The sequence below is a fragment of the Erythrolamprus reginae genome, chromosome 1, assembly GCF_031021105.1.
Source record: "Erythrolamprus reginae isolate rEryReg1 chromosome 1, rEryReg1.hap1, whole genome shotgun sequence".
NCBI lineage: Eukaryota > Metazoa > Chordata > Lepidosauria > Squamata > Dipsadidae > Erythrolamprus > Erythrolamprus reginae.
The window spans coordinates 201861002-201885092 of NC_091950.1; the positions used below are offsets into that span (position 1 = coordinate 201861002).

General features: G+C 40.1%; 1 protein-coding gene across 1 annotated transcript in view; it reads right to left on the minus strand.

Moving 5' to 3' along the window:
• Positions 1-24091, minus strand: part of HIBCH (3-hydroxyisobutyryl-CoA hydrolase) — a 70702-nt gene that overhangs the window by 15264 nt on the left and 31347 nt on the right. The window contains exons 7-11 of the mRNA XM_070731946.1: positions 15880-15958; positions 13354-13499; positions 10382-10468; positions 7728-7786; positions 5463-5544 (exon numbers count right to left, since the gene is read on the minus strand). Coding sequence (XP_070588047.1) covers positions 5463-5544; positions 7728-7786; positions 10382-10468; positions 13354-13499; positions 15880-15958 — 453 coding nt within the window. The remainder of the gene's footprint in view (positions 1-5462; positions 5545-7727; positions 7787-10381; positions 10469-13353; positions 13500-15879; positions 15959-24091) is intronic.

Consider the following 24091-nt stretch of genomic DNA (forward strand, 5'->3'; position numbering starts at 1 on the left):
TTCTTCAATAACTGGTCACTTGATAGGGCTCTCTTTTTGGAAAATTCTAGCAGTCTAATCTGTTGTCCTGTCCACTGGTTTTCCAGCACCTCTCCTGTCTTCTTCTGCCATCTTCTGTTGGAGGGTTAACTCTTGTGTTTACTTGCTTTATTGTTTTATTCACTGGGTTCCATCTGGACCTGTTTTATTCTACTGATGAGTGCATTGCTGTAGCTGTCCAACCTTGATTCAGCCTTCCATCCTTCTGAGATGGGCAAAATGAGGACCCAGATTGTTGGGGGCAATATGCTAATTCTGTAAACCGCTTAGAGAGGCTGTAAAAGCACTATGAAGTGGTATATAAGTCTAAATGCTATTGCTGTTGTTATGTATTTTGTTGATAAAACAGTTGTAAATTTTTCATTATTGTTTAAAAAGAACTGCTTTAAAAGATAATGCTTAAGCACAGTGAAATTAGGAAAATCTGATGTTTTACAATGACGTATGTCTTAAATATTCTTCATCAGTATTCAGGTGACTTTAACTGCTATTGCAAAACAAAAGAAATTTAGGCATTTCACTACTTGTTTATCAGTAATAAAGGACAGGAGAAATATCATTTTATAACTTTTTAATGTTCTTTCATTACTTTTGTGTCACTGCGCTTTCCAAAGGGTGCACATTTTTACTGGTATAAAATAACAAGGGAAAACTGTTCCTTTCATACTTGTAAGTCTTGCTTTTATATACAGTATCAGCAAAGGGATAAATGTGACATTCTCATCTTAGAAACATAGAAACATAGAAGTCTGAGGGCAGAAAAAGACCTCCTGGTCCATCTAGTCTGCCCTTATACTATTTTCTGTATTTTATCTTAGGATGGATATGTGTTTATCCCAGGCATGTTTAAATTCAGTTACTGTGGATTTATCTACCACGTCTGCTGGAAGTTTGTGCCAAGGATCTACTACTCTTTCAGTAAAATAATATTTTCTCATGTTGCTTTTGATCTTTCCCCCAACTAACTTCAGATTGTGTCCCCTTGTTCTTGTGTTCACTTTCCTATTAAAAGCACTTCCCTCCTGAACCTTATTTAACCCTTTAATATATTTAAATGTTTCGATCATGTCCCACCTTTTCCTTCTGTCCTCCAGACTATACAGATTGAGTTCATTAAGTTTTTCCTGATACGTTTTATGCTTAAGACCTTCCACCATTCTTGTAGCCCGTCTTTGGACCCGTTCAATTTTGTCAATATCTTTTTGTAGGTGAGGTCTCCAGAACTTATTTCCTAATAGCTGAGGGCAAAAACAAAGCAAGGTGCTGGTTTTATTTAATGAAGAACAAATAGAAGTTTGCAAACAGTGTAACTTTGTCAAGATGGGAATGTAAATGTGTGTGTGTGTGTGTGTGTGTGTGTGTGTTACTGAATTTTTATGGAGTCAGTCAAAGTGTTTTCTATTATCTAGTCCTGCCTTAGTCATGAAAGCCAGATGAGTGACTTTGGGTCAGTCACTCTCTCTCAGCTCAACTCACTTCACAGGATGATTGTTATGGAGAAAATAGAAGGATGAAGGAATATAAGATATACCACTGCCTCTGAGTTATTTATAAAAATAATAAAGGCAGGCTAAAATTAATTAATTAATTAATTAATTAATTAATTACATTTATCCTGTCTTAATTAATTGACAACAACCATGCAAAAAAAAATTCCTGGATGTTATTTTTTTTAACTTAAAGAGGAGAATTAAACTATCCAATAAAACAGAAACTCAGGTTCACCTCCTTTAAGCCAAAACTTAAAAAATGAAACTCTCTTTTCAATAGTAAATAACTTATATCAATTACTTCGGTGCCATATATTAGCCTTGGTGGCACAGTGGTTAGAAGGCAGTATTGCAGGCTAATTCGGCCAGCAGTTCGACCCTGACTGCTTCTAGGTTGACTCAACCTTCCATTGCTGTGAGGTCGGTAAAATGAGGACCCAGACTATTGGGGACAATATGTAAACTGCTTACAGAGGGCTATAAAGCACTGTGAAGTGGCATATAAGTCTAAGTGCTATTACATGCACAGTTGAACAGATGTTCCCTTTTTCCCTGTAGGGAAACTGTAGTAACATAAATTTACTTCTTCAGCTTTCAAACAAAAAATAACCTCTCAAGCTCCACAGGCCAGTTGCCTTAATAGCAGGCATAAACAAAATGGAAGGATCTGTTTCCCCATCTGTTGCTGGAAATCAAAAGATGTAAAACTGTTTAAGAACATGTGGAAATTTGTCTTTTTGATTACTGCAATCAGCTGCAGGTTACTTTCATTCAGACTTTCAATTTAATTTCAAGCAACAGAATACATAAATGCAGTCAAACTTTCAAAAAGCCTGGATATATTCTTATGTATGGTTGCAGTAGAGCTACTGGAAGCCTATATTCAAGGAGGAAAAACAAATTACCCACAGCAATGTGTGAAGCACAGTCTCATTCATTTTTAACTTTGTAGCACACCAAGAACATTACTAGCCGAAGGCAGAGTAGAGGAAAATGCGCTAGCCATTTCACTGCTAATAGTTTCATTATAATGAATATTAGCAACAACTCCACATGTTTAAAAAAAAGCTTTGGAAAATGCCCTCCTTAAAATGTATAAACTATGAAGGCAAAAACATTTTCAATAAGACTTTTTTTTTGTTCCCTCTAGCCTTTATTTCCTACTTTTTCTATTTTTCCATCTCTCTCAGAAGTGACCGTGGTATAGTGCTATATTTTCACTGAAATTCACCCTAACTATGGTTAATGGAGAAAAACCATGCAACCGCTACCTGAAAATATTAATTGCATGGGGGTGGGGGGGACCTAGTTAATGAATAAGAAAAAAAACCCAAGATGTTCTGCAGAAAATAAATATTGATCTGGAACTTTATTAAAGGACAAATCTCTTCAGAGTTTCACCACTGGATATATGCATTTCTTTGCATAGATAGGAATAGCTGGTGATTACTGATGGGCGAACCCAATGGTGTTCGGGTTCGGCAAGTTCAGCCAAATTTTGCGCAAAATTCAGCTGAACCCGAACCGAACTCGAACGGGGAATCCCTCCCATGAAGAGATTCCAGGGGTGGAGCTTTGACGTCACGGGAAGGTTGCTAAGGATGCCAAGGTAATCACTTCCTGGATTCCATGGAATCCAGGAAGTGATCACCTTGGCATCCTTAGCAACCTGCTGGTGACGTCAAAGCTCCGAACACCGAACATGACCCCGAACTTTGCCCGAACTTTGGAAAAATTTCGTGTTCGGCATCCCGAACACCGCAAAATTCAGTACGGACCCAAATTATGCGGGTTCAGTTCGCCCATCACTACTGGTGATGTTATGGCTTTTTCAAGATTATGCTCTGTAATCAAGTAGGCTAAGGGTTGGCAACAACAGTTTGATATAAAATAAGGAAGATAAAAGAAAACAGAAATCAAAGAAAAAACAAAACGTGCAACAAAAGAAAAGTTGAAAAATAGAAAAGAAATAAAAATATATATTAAGATAATAAATATTCTTCACAGTATTTGTAAGTTCAACCTCTAAGTTACAGCATTTTTACTGTTCTTTCTATAATCTAGACACAACTTCATTTTTTATTATTTTTATGCAAAAAGTACCTAGAAACCTATTATATTATTGTCACCCAAGGGTTGGCAACATTTTTCAGAAAAGAACTAAATTTGTTCTTGTGACTTATGGGCTATGTAAATTATTATTACTATTATCATTAATAGGACTTCAGGTTTGAGTATGGAATTTGCATCAACACTATTTATTTATATTTTATTTAGTATTTTTATGCTGCCCATGGGTGATACCAATCCTTGGTGAACTCCTTGGTTTTTAAATTGTATAACTTATTTCTCCCCTTGGCTTATATAGGTAGTCCTTACAAAAGTTCTTATAAAATTGATTTAGTGACAGAAGTTACAATGGCACTGAAACAAGTGACTTATAACCATTTTTCACACAACCATTGCGGCATCCCAATAGTCATGTGCTCAAATTCACATCCTTGGCAACCTGTTTGTATTTACATGTTCTGAGGGTCATGCCACCTTCTGATAAGCAAAATCAATAGAGAAGCCAAATTCACTGAAACTGTTTTAACTGCAGTGATTCTCTTAACAAATGTCTCACTTAGCAACTGAAATTTTCAGCTCGATTGAATTGATCTTGTGTAAGTAGAAGACTATATGTAGTATTTTATTAATTAGAAGTTCTTAGCTTGAGCTGCAGAGAGAACACAATGTGCAGAAGAAAAAGTAAATCCCTATAAATATATATAGTACAGTGGTACCTCGACATACGAGTTTAATTCGTTCCAAGCTCGTAAGTCGATCAACTCGCATCTCGAACGAATGCCTTTAGACTTTGTTTTTCGTGCAGAGATAACTGGAAACAAGGAGATTCTTGCGCCACCTAGTGGAAGCTCGCCTCGTATCCCGAATTTGACCTCGGGTGTCGAACAGAAATTTCGCTCCCGTCGCGGCTTGTAACTTGGAATACTTGCATGTGGAGCAGCTCGTGTCTAGAGGTACCACTGTACTTGTGATTGTGATTGTAGTTATAGTTATATATTTATTAAGTACCAGCATAGCCAAAAGTAACAGTTGGCACTATACATATGGCCTAATAACTCATTAATATAATTAGTACTACTGTATTGGTATTTTTCCTCACATTTAATTTCATAAGGAAATCCATTTTCAATTTAAATAATTTAAATAACTCAGCCTCTTCAGAGACGAATAACAATCAAACAAATTCATAGGTTTATATCATGCTTTTTAGACAAAAAAGAAGCCAACCAGGTAGATAGGTAGACAGCAGTAGTGGGGTCAATTACCTTTGCTACCGTTTTGGGAAACTGCATTTTGCATGCACGCAACACTTCTATGCTTGCGCAGAACCTTCTGTCCATGTGCAGAGCATTTTTATGACATCCAGGTGGGTGAGTGGAGTCTCCCGCTGCTGCTACCGGTTCACTCAATCCTGGGCGAACCAGTAGCAACCCACCATTGGTAGACAGATAAGCAAATAAACAAACAGAGACAAAAAGATATGAGAGGAGAGAGGGGGGGAGGAGGGAAGGAGAAAGCGCTCTATTACCCTCACTAGGGAAAAAGGCAGAAGGTAGAAGAACACGACAAGCTATGTAGAAAATACCTTCATTCACCATTTATTGGACAATTTGTCCCATGATGGAGGGAATCTGAATGAATATTGTTGGATTTTAAGGCTGGAGAGAATTTTAATGGAAAGGCAAATAGGCAGTAAAACTATATTATGTCACAGTTTGGGAGGTGGCTTTCTGGTTAATATAAAAGTATCTTAAAAGGCCGTGTGCTCCCTTATTTAGGCAATGCATCAGGCATCAAAATGCCGCTTAAAGTGACTGGATATAGACATCCTTCAAATCAGATAAAAATTGAATGCAACATTACCTTTAATTGGTCAAGTGCAAAAGGAGATCCATCTTTCTTCAGCTTTTGGACAATTTCTTCCATGCTATTTGCTGAAAAAAGACTGAAAAGAGAAAATGTTAAGTCAAAATGAGTCTTATTTGAGAGGGAGGGAAGTGCTGCCACCTACGATGAGCAATAGGTACTTTAGCGTGCAAAAAAGGCATATCAGTAAATGTAATATATAAACTGCAAGGATATCATACCTTTAAATTAAGATTAAAATAATCTGAACTATGAATTCTCCCCTCGCCACTATGGTGGAACTTCAATAAAAATATAAAATTTGACACATTTTAAAATGAATATGGCACCAGAAATTTTGTGGGTTTTGTTATTTTTGTGTGTGGTTATTTGTGCTGATATAATTGTTTTAATGAGGCTCTGCAACTTAGAGTGGAACTAAGGTAGGCAATGTATCTGATTTACTGTTCCGTGCTTTTGCCAGAGTTTACAGAATCAGACATATCAATGGCCTTTTGGGCAGGGGGTGTTTAAGGTGGAAACCTAATGCCTTACATTTTGTATTAGCTGGAAGTACAGCTGAATCCCTTGACTTCCAATCTCCAAAGACACCCAATTTATACCTTGCCCCACTCTTCCTACAACCCCCCTAGAAACCTCCCCAAAAGGTAAATCCCAAACTGCTACATCAGATTCAAAAGGTCCACCCAAACTTCTAACATTTTGCACTGAATTAGAAAATGCTGCTTTTCCCCCTTAAATGTTTATTCACTCTCATATCAGATTTTGTTGTTGTTGTTGTGACTTCTTTTTTAAAAAGTCCTACAGGCAGTCAAGCTAAGACATAATCATTATTTAAGAAGCAGATGTTACTGCAGGGATTAATCACTTCCTTCTGTTGAAAAAAAAGAAAGAATTCGGAAGTCCACAGTATGCCAGCATATTGCTCATTAGTGCTACTCAATAGACCTGTATATTTAAGCAATAGAACAGTGCAGTATATTTTTCTGAAAATTAAGTTTGATTCATTGCATTTTTCGTGGAAAAATCAACAAATAGATGACTTTATTACAGATGACAACCTCACCAATCATACAAAAATAGTATAACCATTAAAGGGCTACTCATAGTGGCAATTTCCCCATTTTTAAATATGAAGAGTGCCAGAAGTGAGGAGGAATACCATTCTACATTTATTCAGGATGGACAACAAAAAACAACTTCAGCCACAATCATGGAAGGAGTACTGATGAGTATCAGCTTTATGTTATATACAGATAGCCCGATGAACCAAAGTACAGTGATACCTTGTCTTACAAACTTAATTGGTTCCGGGACGAGGTTCTTAAGGTGAAAAGTTTGTAAGTCGAAACAATGTTTCCCATAGGAATCAATGGAAAAGCGATTAATGCGTGCAAGCCCAAAATTCACCCCTTTTGCCAGCTGAAGCGTCTGTTTTTGCGCTGCTGGGATTCTCCTGAGGCTCCCCTCCATGGGAAACACCATCTCTGGACTTCTGTGCTTTTGCGGTGCTGCAGAGGAATCCCAGCATCGCAAAAACGAGCACTTCACTGGCAACGGAAGTCTGGAGGTGGGATTTCCCAGCGAAGGGAGCATTAGTGAAATCGCAGCATTGCAAAAACACCGAAGTCCTTGAAACCTCACCTCCAGACCTCTGTGTTTTTGTGATGCTGCAATTTCACTGAGGCTCCCCTCGCTGGGAAACCCACCTCTGGACTTTGCCAGCAAACCGCCCATTTTTGCACTGCTGGGATTCCCCTGCTGGGATTCCCCTGCAGCATCACAAAAACACAGATGTCCGGAGGTGGGGTTTCCCATGGAGGGGAGCCTCATAGGAATCCCAGCAGTGCAAAAACGGGTGCTTCGCTGGCAATGGAAGTCCGGAGGCGGAGGCATCCCAGCGGCGGTGGTGGGTTTGTAAGGTGAAAATAGTTTGTAAGACGAGGCAAAAAAATCTTAAACCCCGGGTTTGTATCTCGAAAAGTTTGTATGATGAGGCGTTTGTAAGACGAGGTATCACTGTATCTTCACTATCCTAGTTCTTTTCTCACAGCCCATAGCTAGCACTGCAGCCCAGCTGGGAAAACTTTGAAAAAGTTTACAGAAACAGGCAGAGAAAAAATTAAGACCCCTCTCTTCATCCATTTATGGGGTGAGGCTTCGGAGAGGGGCAACATACAAATCTAATAAATAAATAAATTCTCATTTATGGCCATAGTAGGCAATTCAGCCCTCTATAGGCCTACAACTATTTTTGTGTACCTGTTAATTTTGTCCATGTGTTCACCAAGGATAAATTCTTTTTCTTGATCAAGTTTGCACTAAGAGAAAAAAAGTTAACAAAACGCCTTCAGGTGTCAAATCATTTAAAATAGTTATAAAAAACAAAGCCTCTGCTACATTCTGTTCCAGCAACGAACCCACCCAGGAAATAGGGACACTCACGCTGATTCTGCAGCATTTAAACATTTATTTCTAACATTTTCTGAGTAGGGAGGCTGATTTTTTTTTCAAATTTTAAGAAATCAGACAAATAAGTCTGTTCGGTGCCAGCTGCTAATTAATGTCTCAACAACGGGCCAGAGTCCAAGCATAAACCAAAGCAAACAGATCGTTTCTTTGATCACACAGATCTCCTTCATGAACTTACTATGAATTGGCCGGAAGCCTGGATATAATTAGTCCAAATTGCCAGTTTGTAAACCATAACTGAAACAATAATATCCAAGAGAGAAGCCTAACTGAACAACTGGAACAAAATGAAAGTGTGCTTCTGCACTAAATAATTATGTGATTAAACCTTAAATAACCTAGGGGCATGGCCAATTGTTTTACAGATCTATTCACACAGAGACCTCCTCTTGCTTAATCATTCCTGCCTTCTAGCAGCTCGGCATACCATAGCATCAAGAAGAGGCTCCTCCTCTTCTTCTGAGTCACTCATGTGCACCTCAGGAAGTGCAGAAGGCCCTGGTTGGCTTTCAGCTTCTGGCACCACATCCTCTCTGAGCTCCTTGCTATCGGACTCCGGTGCCAGGCGCACAAGCTTATGTGCACTGCACCACAACCGGCTCTCAATTCTCTGGATCTGTGACCAGCTATGCAGGACATGGATGGGCCACAACATGCTATTTCTCTTAATGAAGCCATTATGGCAATAGCCCATATTTATTTTTGTTATTGTGATTAGAAAAGCACTGCTGTATCTGTTTGTGAGAAGACATGCCTGATCTCCTTCTCCTAATATTTTGAATTCTAGCTCCAGGCTTCCTATCAACAATATCTCTCTAATCTATCTATCTATCTATCTATCTATCTATCTATCTATCTATCTATCTATCTATCTATCTATCTATCTCTATCCATCCATCCATCCATCTATCTAATCTACAACATCCCACTGTGGCAAAGAAATTGTTTTACATAAATATGCTTAGCACATTTTGATGATGAGAAGGGTCAGTGCAATAACTAACATTCTATCTGCGAATGAAAATTGTCGGAATTTTAGTTCTTCACAAGTTACATGTCATGTTTCTGTAATATGAACATATCTGTAATACAGTAATACTAGCTACAAATCATAACAAAAGGCCCAGCACTAATATCCTGGACATTCCACAGACTGCTTCCACTCCATTAACTTTTAATATTTGCAGATCATCATAACCTTTCCTCTTTGTAGAAAACATCTTGCTATGGGCATAAATTCAGTCCATTTTGCTGACGGAGAACAAAAGTGCTAAAATATGTGGCCAAACTGTAAGATTTATAGCTCAGTTTCTGTCAGTGCACAAGGTTTTAACGAATGGAGAGATGAGAGTAACCGCCTTCTTATTTATTTATTTAAAGATGTGATGCATTCTGTAAATTTCAAAAGTCTAGTTACTTAAAAAAATAACATTTTACAAAAGAAAAATCCTGTATGTATCTATTTGGAAGTAAGCAAATGAGTTTAGAATTAATTACATATAACTAGATATATAGAATGCACCTTTGAAATTTATAATAGAAAAACAGTAAACATTTTTCTAAGTATTCCATGTAGGAATAACCCTATGACACAGCAGAAGAACAAATATTTGGGAACAATATTTTATTTGATGTTATTTGCTCTTTTATGCTGCTTCCTAAATCAACAAGGAAAACAATCTCAAACTTAAAACTCAAAGGAATAATTCACAAAATTTTGTTTACTTCAAACATAGTATGCCAAGTTTGCTGTACCAAACTGTTGCATCATTCATGTACCAAACTCTGATCATTATTTCAATATTTCTTAGCATTTGGAATTCATACTTCATATTGTTATTTTTTTAAATGAATTTCAATTCAGGATTGCGTCTAGTTTATCTTATTCTTAAGAAGTTAGCGTCAACTTCATTTTCTACCCAAATTGTTCATACATACGAACTCTAGGCCCATGAGGGTGAATCTATGGCATGCATGCCATAGGTGGCAAGTGAAGTCATATCCAAAGGCATGTGAGGCATTGCCCTGTCAGATCGAGCACACATTTTTTGCCTTTCAGAGAGCGGAGGCCGTTTTTGCTGTCCCCAGGTTTCAAAAAAGCCTCCTCTAAAAGCTGTGCGTTTGTGCTGAGCAGCAGAGTGCAGAACCGGGCTGCCCCGCCAGAGGGATGAAGCGAGGCAATGTCAGCCGTTTCTGGGCACCAGAACCAAAAGGGCCCAGCGGAGCAGATACAAAGGCGCGCAAAAGGTGAGGGGCTGGGATGCCAACAGGGCTGGATTTGGTCTGTGAGAGAGTGACAGGCAAACTCCATTTTAGCTGAAACAATGGGTGTTCGTTGGGGTCGTTAAAAATGAAGACAGACTTTCTTAATAGATGTGTGCTTTGTATATAAAGATTATCTATTAGGAAATCTACCAGTACTGTATATTTTAATTTTCATTTACCTCTTTATGATAGGAATCCAAAACATCTGCAATATTTGCTTTTGTAGGGGATATTAATTCTATCAATTTTTTTTCAAGAGCAGCCATCTGCAAATAAAATAGTTATAAAAAGTATACAAATCTACTGTCATATTCGCAGTTTGAACCTCATCAAACAATCTAGCATTTAAACAGTGAGAGCGAGGAAAAGCCAGCACTTTGTTTAATACAAGCCTTAATATTATCCAATCACATTTTTGTTAGGAAAAATTATGTAATTTTTCTTGATTGTATCAAAAGAGATGTCAGATATCTACAAAACAATGTTACAAGAAAAACTTGGTTTCTTCTTTTTGGTCCGCAAGCCATATCTCCACAACTAGTATAGAACTCTAACTTCTGAAAAATTATAATTTCATATAATTTTATAACAAGACTGATGTTATAAAAAATAGAACAGTTTGAAATCTTGGGAATCCAGTTTGACCTCTATTCTCTTTCATGACATTTTATAAAAAGGAAGTGGGGGGCAAGCAACTGACGTTTAGGGCATTATAATATTTTTAGAAAGTTCCATCTGTTGGTGGACATCTAAAGCAGAAATTTCCAATACGAGTACGGACTTCAGGGGGTCAAACCACTTCAGTGTAAGATTTTATGACGTCTGGTGTATTTTATCCTATCCTCGTTTCTATCAACAAAAGGACTTGGATTGGCTACTGAATGGCAGAAACATCTTTTTTCCTATACAGTGTTCCCTCAATTTTCGCGGGGGATGCGTTCCGAGACCGCCCGCGAAAGTCGAATTTCCGCGAAATAGAGATGCGGAAGTAAATACACTATTTTTGGCTATGAACAATATCACAAGCCTTCCCTTAACACTTTAAACCCCTAAATTACAATTTCCCATTCCCTTAGCGACCATTTAGATTATTACTCACCATGTTTATTTATTAAAGTTTATTTAAAAAATATTTATTAAAGGCAGACGAAAATTTAGCGATGACATATGACGTCATTGGGCGGGAAAAACCGTGGTATAGGGGGGAAAACCGCAAAGTATTTTTTAATTAATATTTTTGAAAAAACATGGTATAGACTTTCCACGAAGTTCGAACCCGCGAAAATCGAGGGAACACTGTAGTCCAAAGTCTATTTTCCAAAGGACCCTCCCCTCAACCTAGAAATGGGACACAAACGTAGGGCGGGGAGAGGAGAAAAACACAACAAAGTCTGAATACAAGGTATTGAAAACAACAGATTTGCATGTACTGAGTTCTGATTTGGATGGTAGCCTAGAAATTTATTTATGAATACCAAATTAAACCAGATAGGGTCAAAAAACAAATGGAGTATTAATCACCTGATCAAAAAGTGCATGAGGTTATTTAAAAATATACCTTTCTCACAAAACTAGGAATAATGATGCAATATAAGCAGCAACTGTCAGGCCCAAGCCTAAAGAAGAAACAGTGAAATCCAATTGAGTCCAATTCTTTATTTGCTTATACAGTGGAACCTCGACATACGAGCAGCTCTACTTACGAGCTACTCGAGATAAGAGCTGGGAGGGGAGCGACATTTTTGTTCGCCTCCCGAGCTCACATTCGGGATACGAGCGCCAAGGAGCTGTCTCGGCTTCAGGAGACAGCTCCTTGGCGCTCGTATCCCGCGTGTTTTAAAAGGTTGCAGCCGGCCTGGGGTGCTGGGGGGGGGTGCTGGCAAGCCCCCCGGGCCGGCTGCAACCTTTTAAAACACGCGCGCCACTTCGCAGCTGTCTCCTGAAGCTGGAACGCTAACTTCCGCGTTCGGTTTCAGAAGACAGCTGCAAAGTGGCGCGCGTGTTTTAAAACGTCAGAGCCGGCCTGGGGGGGTCGGGGGCTTCCCCCCGAGCCCCCCAGGCCGGCTCTGACGTTTTAAAACACGCGCGCCACTTCGCAGCTGTCTTCTGAAACCGAACGCGGAAGTTAGCGTTCCGGCTTCAGAAGACAGCTGCGAAGTGGCGCGCGTGTTTTAAAACGTCAGAGCCGGCCTAGGGGGCTCGGGGGGAAGCCCCCGACCCCCCCAGGCCGGCTCTGATGTTTTAAACCACGTGCGCCGCTTCGCAGCTGTCTTCTGAAACCGAACGCGGAAGTTAGCGTTCCGGCTTCAGAAGACAGCTGCGAAGTGGCGCGCGTGTTTTAAAACGTCAGAGCCGGCCTGGGGGGGTCGGGGGGAAGCCCCCGACCCCCCCAGGCCGGCTCTGACGTTTTAAAACACGTGCGCCGCTTCGCAGCTGTCTTCTGAAACCGAACGCGGAAGTTAGCGTTCCGGCTTCAGAAGACAGCTGCGAAGTGGCGCGCGTGTTTTAAAACGTCAGAGCCGGCCTAGGGGGCTCGGGGGGAAGCCCCCGACCCCCCCAGGCCGGCTCTGATGTTTTAAACCACGTGCGCCGCTACGCAGCTGTCTTCTGAAACCGAACGCGGAAGTTAGCGTTCCGGCTTCAGAAGACAGCTGCGAAGTGGCGCGCATGTTTTAAAACGTCAGAGCCGGCCTAGGGGGCTCGGGGGGAAGCCCCCGACCCCCCCCAGGCCGGCTCTGACGTTTTAAAACACGCGCGCCGCTTCGCAGCTGTCTCTGAACGCTAACTTCCGCGGGTTTTTTTGTTGTTGCACGGATTAATTGACTTTACATTGTTTCCTATGGGAAACAATGTTTCGTCATACGAGCGTTCTGACTTACGAGCCTCCTTCCGGAACCAATTAGTCTCGTAAGTCGGGGTTCTACTGTACTGTACCTAATAGACAGAATCTTGCCAGACTAAAGTTATAAGATTCTAATCTATTAAATATATGTTAAGGGATTTGACTACTCTGAACCTCTTCTCTCTCCCATCCAGCCCTGGACTGGGTTCTCTTCAGAATGTACTGCCTCTTCCTTGAGAAACTGTGATGCTACTGAAATATCCTCCTCTCTTTTCCAGGTGCACATTCCATAACTGTTATTTATTTTACCTTCTCTGCTTCTACAAAATGAGTTGCAATTCCTGCTGTGTAGACATCTCTTCCTCTCAGCCTAAATCCTGTAAGAGCAAGAAAGTGGCCTAGCCTCCCTGGAAGTCTTGGCAAGAAATAGCCTCCACCCACATCAGGGAAAAGACCTGCAATTAAAGGGGGAAAGATATGCATGATGAAAAAGAGCCATATAATTAAAACATAAGTGCTGTTTCCCCCTCCCCCCCTGCTAATAACTAGGCCTTGTAAGTGGGCTGCTTTGCTTGAAAATGAATCCTGTGGTGTTTTGCTCATCTTGTGGAAAAACATGCTGCACCATTTTTGCCCACACAATTTTCTGAAGATTTCTGCCGAAGTTGATAGCCACAAAGAGGAACGTTTCCCCCCTTTTAACTTGAAGAGCTTTTGTAAATTGTTGTGGGGCACAAATATTAGTAGCAACATCACAAAATACGGTTTACTGCAGAACATGTGTAAGACCCTTTTCTCAAACTTTACATTTGTGTGAATTATCTTTTCAAAGCCATCTTCAGATTTTAAGATAGTATTAATATGGGAAATTGTGTTGATATGCTAGGAGCCACTGGGCCTTTTTCTTTTAGTCAGAGCTAAGCTGTGAGAGGCAGCTATAACAGCAGCTGTTGCTGCAAATACACTCTCCTGTGACTTTCCTGCTGAAATGGTAGTCAAGCAGGTATCGCTCATTGTTATAAGAATTGAAGGAATATAGCAACCAGGAATGATTCAATTGTTACAACTGGAGGAATGGTTGGCACAACCGTCCTAGCTGAGTGACTGAGTCAAAAAGCTGCCAAGGGTAGTGACAGAGGTGGGACTTAAACAACTTTGACAGACTCAGTCCAATCAACTAGTAGATGGAGTTAACCATTCCTGGATGCTATATTCCTTCAGATAGATAGTTCTCAGAAGCCAAATCCATGACACTATTTTTTCATACTAGCTATTTTAAAAACCTTGTGCTTAGACACCTCGTCAGTATATGAGTAGTCTCAGGGTCAAATAAAATGGGACACTATGGAACGCATTCATTTCATATTTCTAACTTACCCAAATCCTGGGTAACTCTGGGAAGTGAATACATACAAAAACAAAGTATAAAACCAAACCTTTGGTTTATGAATACTGAGGGAGAATAGACCAGATTTTAACGCTTAGGTTACAGTCCCCAAACTGAGCAGTTCCCTTTCACATCCATATTGGAAGAAAGGTTTTCTTAACCTATAAATGGTTAAGAGCCTTTGATAATGGTTTAAGTCAGTGTTTCCCAACCTTGGCAACTTGAAGTTATTTGGACTTCAATTCCCAGAATTCCCCAGCCAGCAAATGCTGGCTGAGGAACTCTGGGAGTTGAAGTCCAGATATCTTCAAGTTGCCAAGGTTGGGAAACACTGGTTTAAGTCACAATGGAGATAAGAAGTCAATGAAAGTTCTTCATTACTGTCTTTATCCAAATCAGACCTAACCACAATGCCACAATTTGCACTCTCAAAACTGCCACTTTCAGTTGAAAAAAAGGCTGTCTAGAGCGTATCTTTCTAAAGCAGTTTTTAATACTTGATCTATCCACCCTTGGATTTGTTTCAGTACATCTTCAAAGCCAAAAATACAAACTTAACAGACACTCTGGAATGGCAACTGCACAGACGATGCTGTGTGATCAAAGGAGCACATTTGATTAGGGTAATCACCCCAAAGCCTTCGGCTTTCTCTTGCTTCAGTTCATCCGGTTGCTTTTCTTCCCGAACTTTCTAATGATGTCCCAATCTTCTCTCCATGAACAAAATGCATTTATTCAAAAGAATAATCTCTGAACAAATGATTTCCAACCTGTGGTCTATGGAATAAGTGCTATAATAATTTCTAAAAACAAATGTATATTTCTGGAGATCATTACGTTTCAGGAGATGTTCTTAAACTAAACATAGTGAGACTTCAAGTGACAGTAATTACTTTTTCATTTTTTTATTTTAAGTCACCATTTTCCCCTAAAATCTATTTTCCCATTTTGGGATCCTGTGCAAACACTATGTGATGCTCCCATGCGTTATATTGTTGCTCCTTAATTAATCTGGTAGCTAGTCTCTGATGATAATGTCCTAATTTTACTTAAAGAAAAGGGAGTTTTTTGGTCAAATTCCAGTCTCTTGCTCTGCACATATTTAAAAAATAAGCAAAGGATTCAGGAACAATTCTCCCTTATAATGAAAAAGCACACTCCATGATTGGAAGTATTCAAGAATTCAAGAAATAAAGATCAAATCATTATTGTTATTCAGAAGACATCTAATGTTTTCTCCTGTAAGTTCTAAGTGGTATACATGGAGGTGAATTTTCTTCCCACAGACACTTTGTGGGATGTTATTGTCAGAGTATGTGATTTGATCAATATTATTAAGTACCGCAGCAGGGTAGCAACTTGACTCTTCATATTCTAGCCAGTATTATACACAGTAGTTTCTGCTTCTCTATGAAAAGGCAACATAAAATGCAATGTGTAGTGCTTACCAATTGCTGTCTCTGGCATTGCAAAAACGGTCCTCTCTGTAGCAACTCTGAAATGCCCATGGACAGACACGCCCACACCCTACCAAACAAAAACAAAAAGGAAGCAAAGGGATAGTTATGACTTATAGTAAGTTCTGGTAGGAACTCTAGTTACCAGTTTCCTATTATAGTCCACATTTAGGTCTAGGTACTTTCTCTCCTCTCCATTTAATAAATAATAAATTGCTATCATTTTTATTGGTGCTACAAGATTTAGGCCATGCATTTGTCAATTTGTCAATGCATTTGGAAACTGTTATGTCTCTGTAAGCCGTTTTTAAAACGATCGCTGATTGGCTAAGACGCGACAAGTCAAATAGGCTTGCCACCAATTTCAACGAACTGTCCAAAGTTTCCCGCTTTCCCGAATAGTATAAATAGTCGCGGTTTTAAGCCATTGTCTCAATTGGAGACTGAGAGTTGAGCTGATCACTTCTACTTGTCTGTGCTAATAAAGAGCTGATTATTAGCCCATGGTCTCCAGTCTCCTGATTTAACAGAAACCATTTTAAAATGACTAAAATCTGTGCTTGGTTTAATTAATACAGATTTAATACAGGTGCTTAGAAACCCTGGAGATGCTGAGTACTATTTTAAATGGCATTCTCTCAGGACCTGCTTAACATAATACGAGTTGCATTTTTACCAGTACATATTTCTTGCAAGGATGTTGCGTCTTTATTACTATTCTATCTGTAAGATTTACTTCCCATGTCTCCTCAGGACAATCTACTTTGGGATCTCTCTGTGTTTTATCCATACAACGGATACATTCTCGGGTTACTTTGAGAAAGAATGATTGACTCTATGTAAGTTTCTAGGGCTGACAGTGGGCTTGAACTTGAATCTCCGCATTTCTACACTATTGCCTTAACCATTATACCAAACTGGATATCAAACTGCTACTTAATGCAGAAATAAATTTTTCATTCATTCAGGCATTTAGGCACACTTTTACAAATAAAGCTTACAATTAAGCACATTAAAAAGTCTTTTAATCATACCATTGTTTTTAATCTCTGGAAACCAACCCTGTTTTTCTGCCTCTAAACCAGGGCTGTCAAATTCCCGTCTAAATGCATCATGCGCTGACCACACCCAGTTTAATGGAGGGGGGGGAGTCCCGATATGTCACGTGAAGCGGCCGTGGTGACATGAGTTTGACACCCCTGCCCTAGACCCAGTGTTTTTCATCAGATATTCCCATGCAGGTTGGGAAAACCTTAAGCACATACTCCTATATTTTTCAATGTGCATGTTCAAAAATATTCACAACGCATACTGGACAGGTCAGAAGTATTTGGCTCATTCAGAACAAGAAAACACTTGGCCCAAAAAGACTGGCTAGACAACCTATTTTTCTCAAGGTCAGGAATTGCGGTTGCTGGCACTTCCCCTTTTGTAAAGAACGCAATCTGTCATTGCCAATAATAATTTAAAGGAACAGTTCCAACATTCAAAATATAAAGGAGCATAATTGAAAATCAGGCAATTTCTGGCACTCCAAGTGTTTCAGAATTACATCTCCCAGCATTTCTTATCATTGCCCATACTCCCTAGAAAAGCTGCGAGTTGTAATTCAGCAATATCTGGAATGCTACAGATTAACCACCCTTGCTTTACACCAAAATGCATCTCCAATGAATTATCAACTCTGTTGATTGACCTTCTAAATTACAATAACATTAATTAACTTAAGCCATTTCCTAGCAGGCAATCACTGTTGGGAAACCAAATTATTTCAGGAGATGGTCCATGTAAGCAATCAAAAGGTTCCTCCATATGCATATTATGCTAACAGAAAAAAGGCTGCCTTGCTATTCAGTAAGGTCAATTCAGGTAAGGATGAGCTAAGTTTTTATAACATTTCAAGACTAGGCACAAAAAAGGAACCACAAAATGCAAACACAAACCACATTTTTTTTTATCACACTTAAAGTTATGGCTCATTAGAAGAGAAGAAATCTGGAACCCAAGCAGTTCCTAACTATTATTAAATGATTATTTTATAAATTACATGAAGCTGCAAGAAACAAACATTACAACAAGAAAAGGGAGGTATGGGTATATTTTATGCATTTGCATGCTTGCATTTAATGACTCATGTTTAAATCAATGAATTAGTCAGTCTCTATTTTGTTTACATTTTAGTTATAGCTTCAAGCTTCTCAGGTTAGAATTCTATTAGTGTTCTTCTGGGCTCTCTGGTAGGAGCCTCCCGAAAATTCAAGGGTACAAATTGCAGACACACACACGTTTGAAAATTCAAAACAATGTTCTTTATCACAATATTAAAAATAAACTAAGCACTCTTTTTGTATTGCAAAGAGCAAAACAACCGGGTAGTCTGTACAATTTCCCTTAAGCAGTCATTAAGTACTTAGCTAGCAGCTGTGAAGAAACTTCACACCCCTTCTTCTTCCAACACACACACACACACACACACACACACACACGTTGCTCTGCTTTGGTTTCAAAGGCGTGAAAAAAATCAACAAAGTCCAGAAAACAGCAACACAGGATTCCTGAAGAACTGCGATCAGATACTCTTTCACAACGGCCAAACCCACACGCTGCTATTTATAGCAGCAACCCTAATTACTGGAGCCCCACCCAACCACAGGTGGCCTCATTTTCTCTTGTAATAATCCTTCAGTTGTTGTCTCCTATGCATCACTCTACGCATGCGTGGATGTGTCATTAATTCTTGTTCAGAATCCAAGGATGATACAGATGATTGATCTCCTCCTGGGCTGTCTGCTAAACTCCCCTCTACCCTGTCACTCATGCTGCCTTGGTCAGAAGAGGCTTCATCGGCAGATTTCATCGGGAGCAAAACAGGCCTGCGGCATGTGGATGTCTCCCCCACATCCACCTCCACATTCCTTGGGGCAGGAGCTGGGCCAGAGCTAACCACAACAATTAGATGCCAACAAATTTCTCCCATTTTAATATCCAATATAAAATATAAATTTTCAATTGAATAGTAAGGTTAGCAACGTCCAAGAAAATCTCAGTTTATTCCACTCACAATTACCAGAAATTAGTTACTTAGGAAGACTGTAAATGTCAGAGATAAATCATAAAACAGTGATTCAGACTAAAATGGGATTATGCCAAAAAATGACAAACTCCTGAATATACAAAAGTGGCTCTGAGAAATTTAATTTTTTTCTCCCAGTTTTAAAACTTTAAAAAAATCAATAATGCTGTCTATCACTGTTTTTCCTCTTCTGATCAATTTCTGTAAGGAAACTCTAACTATAGACCCATCATCTTTGGATGTAGCCTTCATGACTCCTCCCAAACTGGTAAGTTGTAGTATAACAGAAAGCACATTATATACAGTGATCCCTCGAGTTTCGCGTGCTCGAGCATCGCGAAAGGGCTATTTCACGAGTTTTCAACCCGGAAGTAAACTCCACCATCTGCGCATGCGTGCCTTTTTTTCTATGGCCACGCATGCGTAGATGGTGGAGTTTCCCGCCGGGCAGATAAGCTGCTGGGCGGCTTCCCTGGGTCTTCCCCCTCTTGCCCCGGTAAGACCCCAGCGGCGGCGCGAGCAACGGCGTGGGCGGGCGGGCGGCACGCGTGGGGACACCCCAGCTCCGCTTCCCAGCTGGGAAGCGGCCCCAGCAACGCGCGCGCGCTTGGGGACATCCCAGCTCCGCTTCCCAGCTGGGAAGCGGCCCCAGCAACAGCGTGGGCGGGCGGGGTGCGCGCGCTTGGGGAAACCCCAGCTCCGCTTCCCAGCTGGGAAGCGGCCCCAGCAACGCGCGCGCGCTTGGGGACATCCCAGCTCCGCTTCCCAGCTGGGAAGCGGCCCCAGCAACAGCGTGGGCGGGCGGGCGGTGGGCGGGCGGGCGGTGTGCGCGCGCTTGGGGAAACCCCAGCTCCGCTTCCCAGCTGGGAAGCGGCCCCAGCAACGCGCGCGCGCTTGGGGACATCCCAGCTCCGCTTCCCAGCTGGGAAGCGGCCCCAGCAACAGCGTGGGCGGGCGGTGCGCGCGCGCTTGGGGACATCCCAGCTCCGCTTCCCAGCTGGGAAGTGGCCCCAGCAACGGAGTGGGTGGGCGGGCGGCACGCGCGCGGGGAAACCCCAGGCGCGAGCAACGGGGTGGGCGGGCGAAGGGCGGGCGGCGGTGGAAGTAAAAACACCATCTGCGCATGCGCAGATGGTGTTTTTACTTCCGCACCACTACTTCGCGAAAAATCGATCATCGCTTGGGGTCCTGGAACGGAACCCTCGCGATGATCGAGGGACCACTGTATACATACAGACTGCTTGTATTAACTAATGGCAATTAACTTAGTGTTATTCCCTGCAGATATAAATCAAAATAATTTAAATTAAATTAAATTCCAGTTCCCCAACATCAGCTATTTTCTTACTCTGAACATACCACATTCCCACAATTAGCAAATGAACCTATGGCAGCACTACTATACAACACACCAAACCTAACTAAATATACTAAATTTGACATACCCAGAATCATGGAGCTTGTCAATCTTTGCCTTACTACTACTTTCAATTTGAAGGAAAAATATGCCAACAAAGCAGAGAAACATCCATTGGATCACCATTTTTAGGACTTATGCAAAGACTGTAAAGCATATACGGTATATAGATCTCATATATCTTTTCTTCCTTTCATATATCTTCTCCTCTATTTTATATCTTTTCTTCTATCCTTTTCTTTATATATATTACTACGTGTCTATTCTCTTCAATATGTATTGTGTATTGGACAAATAAATAAATAAAATAAAATGTCTAGAAATTATAGCATACTGCTCAAAAAAATAAAGGGAACACTCAAATAACACATCCTAGATCTGAATGAATGAAATATTCTCACTGAATACTTTGTTGTGTACAAAGTTGAGTGTGCACAACAGCATGTGAAATTGATTGTCAATCAGTGTTGCTTCCTAAGTGGACAGAATGATTTTACAGAAGTTTGATTTACTTGGAGTTATATTGGGTTGTTTAAGCGTTTCCTTTATTTTTTTGAGCAGTGTATATTCCCATGTATACAATCGAAAGTGTGGAACTAATATATTCATGACACCTTTGTCATAGTAAAAAAGGAATAAGTAGAGAAGACACATGAAACATCTTCTAAAGAATATAAGTCATAAAGGAAACAACCTTCTTAGGTATTCTCATCAGCAGAGCAAATGGTACCAAATCAGAAACACATGAATATCATAAAACCATCCACCCTAAGCAAATGCTCCATTACTAACGTGACAACCCAATCTCCCACAAGAGAATCTGTGTAAAAATACTATTTAGATGAGTACATACTACAACCCTGAGCATCAGGAAAAGCAAGCAGACCGTTTGCACAACATTTTCCAACATAATTGGCTACCTATGCAATTTTGTGAAAAAAAATGATAAGATCATTCAACCCCACTACTGCACAACCAACAAAAGCTACGAAAATAACAAAACATCTCCAGAAGATCCCCATCATTTTTATCTGTAGCTTTTTTATTCAATGTTTGTAATTTTAATTGTTTTCTGGTACTTTTAAACATTTTATTACATAAGCTGCACAGAGTCACTGATAAAGCTGCTTTTTCTTCTCTCCCCCCCCTTTCTTTTCCTTCTTCCTGCTGTCTGGAACCAACCCCCCCCCCCCCTTGAGATTCACACCGTCCCCACCCTTCTCACCTTCCAAAATGCCTTAATAACATGGCTTTGCCGGCAGGCCTGGGGCTGTTGAGGAACAATACTCTACTCCAGCCAGAAATGATGAATGATAGATGAATGAGTGTTTTTTAATATTGGTTTTTTTATTATTGTATGCTGTTTTACTATTGTACGCCGCCCTGAGTCCATCAGGAGATGGGCAGGTTATAAATCAAATAAATTAAATTAATTCTCCTTTTTTTCTTCTCCTTCTTTCCCTTCCTCTACTGAAGTCAGGAGGACAACGATTTGGGTTTTTTGATTTGATAGAGATGAGTTTTAAAAGATAAAAATTTTATCCTACCTTCACCTGCAATATTTAAATCACCCATTTCATTATTTAAAATTTGACATTTCCCCCAAGTCCCCAAAAGCTTTGTGCTGGGAAACACAAAAGAAAAAGAGTACCTCTGTTCCCTTTACCATGTGGGGAATGGTGATAGAAGGGTCTGTGGCCCACCATTATCCTTGGTTGAAGTATTCTTTAATGATAAAGTTATCCTATTTTCTTTCAGTGGTGAAAAGGGCGACTTCATAGATGTGATACTGTACTCTGCTTGGCCACATTACAAAAGTGGTTTGCTGGCACCTCCTCTTGGGAAGCTTTTATCAACTTCCCGATTTAATCTATAGCCCTGGGATTCCCTGGGGTCTCCCATCAATATCTGAACTTTCCTGAGTTTTTTCTGAGATCAGCCAAACATGGCTAGCTGCCGCCACCTGCTGCTTATAAACTAATGTCCATAATGTCAGCTGTTTATTTTTCTATGCTGACTGCCTATGCAAACATTTGGCTTTTGTTTCTGCAGCCAATAAGGAAATGTAGGTGAGTAGCCTCTACACAGACAGGCTTACTGAAATGCTTCATGTCATGGGCTTATTTTGGTCAAGCTTTTCCATTGACCAGTTCTTGAATTGTGCCCCCCCCCCCCTTTATCAAGATTTATTGTGAGATAACTCAGGATTAGCTACAAAACAATCTGCACAATTTTTTTCTGGGATTATGTCTGCAGCCATCTGACAGATTCAGAAAGATTCCATTTTAATTTAAGGCTGTTTCCAGGGTTTTCAACCTTTACAGATAAATAGTGTGTAGAGCAATCTCATACAAATGCTACTGCAGGAGAGAAATTAAGTTTGTCCATAACCAGGTAAGGTGTTTTAAACCAAACTGAATTCTCAGAGCACAGTCAGGAAAACAGAAACTGAAATTTCTAGATAGATACATAAAGCATACATACTGGGAAGAAATAACACGGTAGATCAGCCAGTAATTTATTTTAAGTTTCTATGAAAATAACTTCAGTGTAATGAGAGATGTCCAAAACAAATATTATTGTAAACAATTTGGCCTTAAACAAACACAAACTCTATACCATGTGAATATACTATAATGCGACCATAGTTTAGTTCAGGTTTCCACAAAGCAAATCACACCTATTTCAAAATGGAAGCAAATATTTTCAATCCTTTTATGAGAATACTGATGCTTTGCTACAGTCTGAAGATAACTAATACTTTCCAAATTGCGTCCCGGGTTGATAAGCACTGGAAGCCTGGAAATAAAGGACATGTATCTTACTTTGGGAAAGATCGCTTTAGCAGCTATTCTGATAAATACAAAAGCTTTGCTCTGCTAGCACAACTACTAACACAGAAGAAAAGAGTGGTAACAAAAATTTATTATTTATTTATTTATTAATCAGATTTGTATGCCGCCCCTCTCCACAGACTCGGGGTGGCTCACAGCAATAATAATACAATGTAAACAAATCTAATATTTAAGTTAATTTAAAACCCCAATTTAGAAACCAATCATACATACTAGCATACCATGCATAAAATTTATAAGCCTAGGGGGAGGGAAAGTATCAATTCCCCCATGCCTGACGACAGAGGTGGGTTTTAAGGAGCTTACGAAAGGCTAGGTGGGTGGGGGCAACTCTGGGGGGAGTTGGTTCCAAAGGGTTGGGGCCGCCACAGAGAAGGCTCTTCCCCTGGGTCCCGCCAAACGACATTGTTTAGTTGATGGGACCCGGAGAAGGCCAACTCTGTGGGACCTAACTGGAGGCTCTGCTAATCTACTACCCTCCAGATGCTCTCATCTTAGCAACTTCATTAGCTACAGGATGTAGGCTAAGAATGATCAACATTGCAGTCCAACATAAGTAGAGGGCATCGGATTGAAGAGGGATGAATTCTAACAATCATTTCCCATACATCAAAATACAAAAATGTTATAATCTCTTAGCAAGATTTAATGGGGGGGGGGATGGAACAATCCCCATCTCCCAAACACAAGCATTATTTTAAATGATATGAAATGGTCTTGCTAAAAATGTTACACTAAGGAAACGTAATAGAAATTTTAAACCAATTTCAATGGAAGGACCCTAGTTCTTAGCTCATGTGGTTTGCATGCAAAGATCCCTAGTTCAATCCTTTGCAGTTCCCTGCAAAGCTGGAAAAA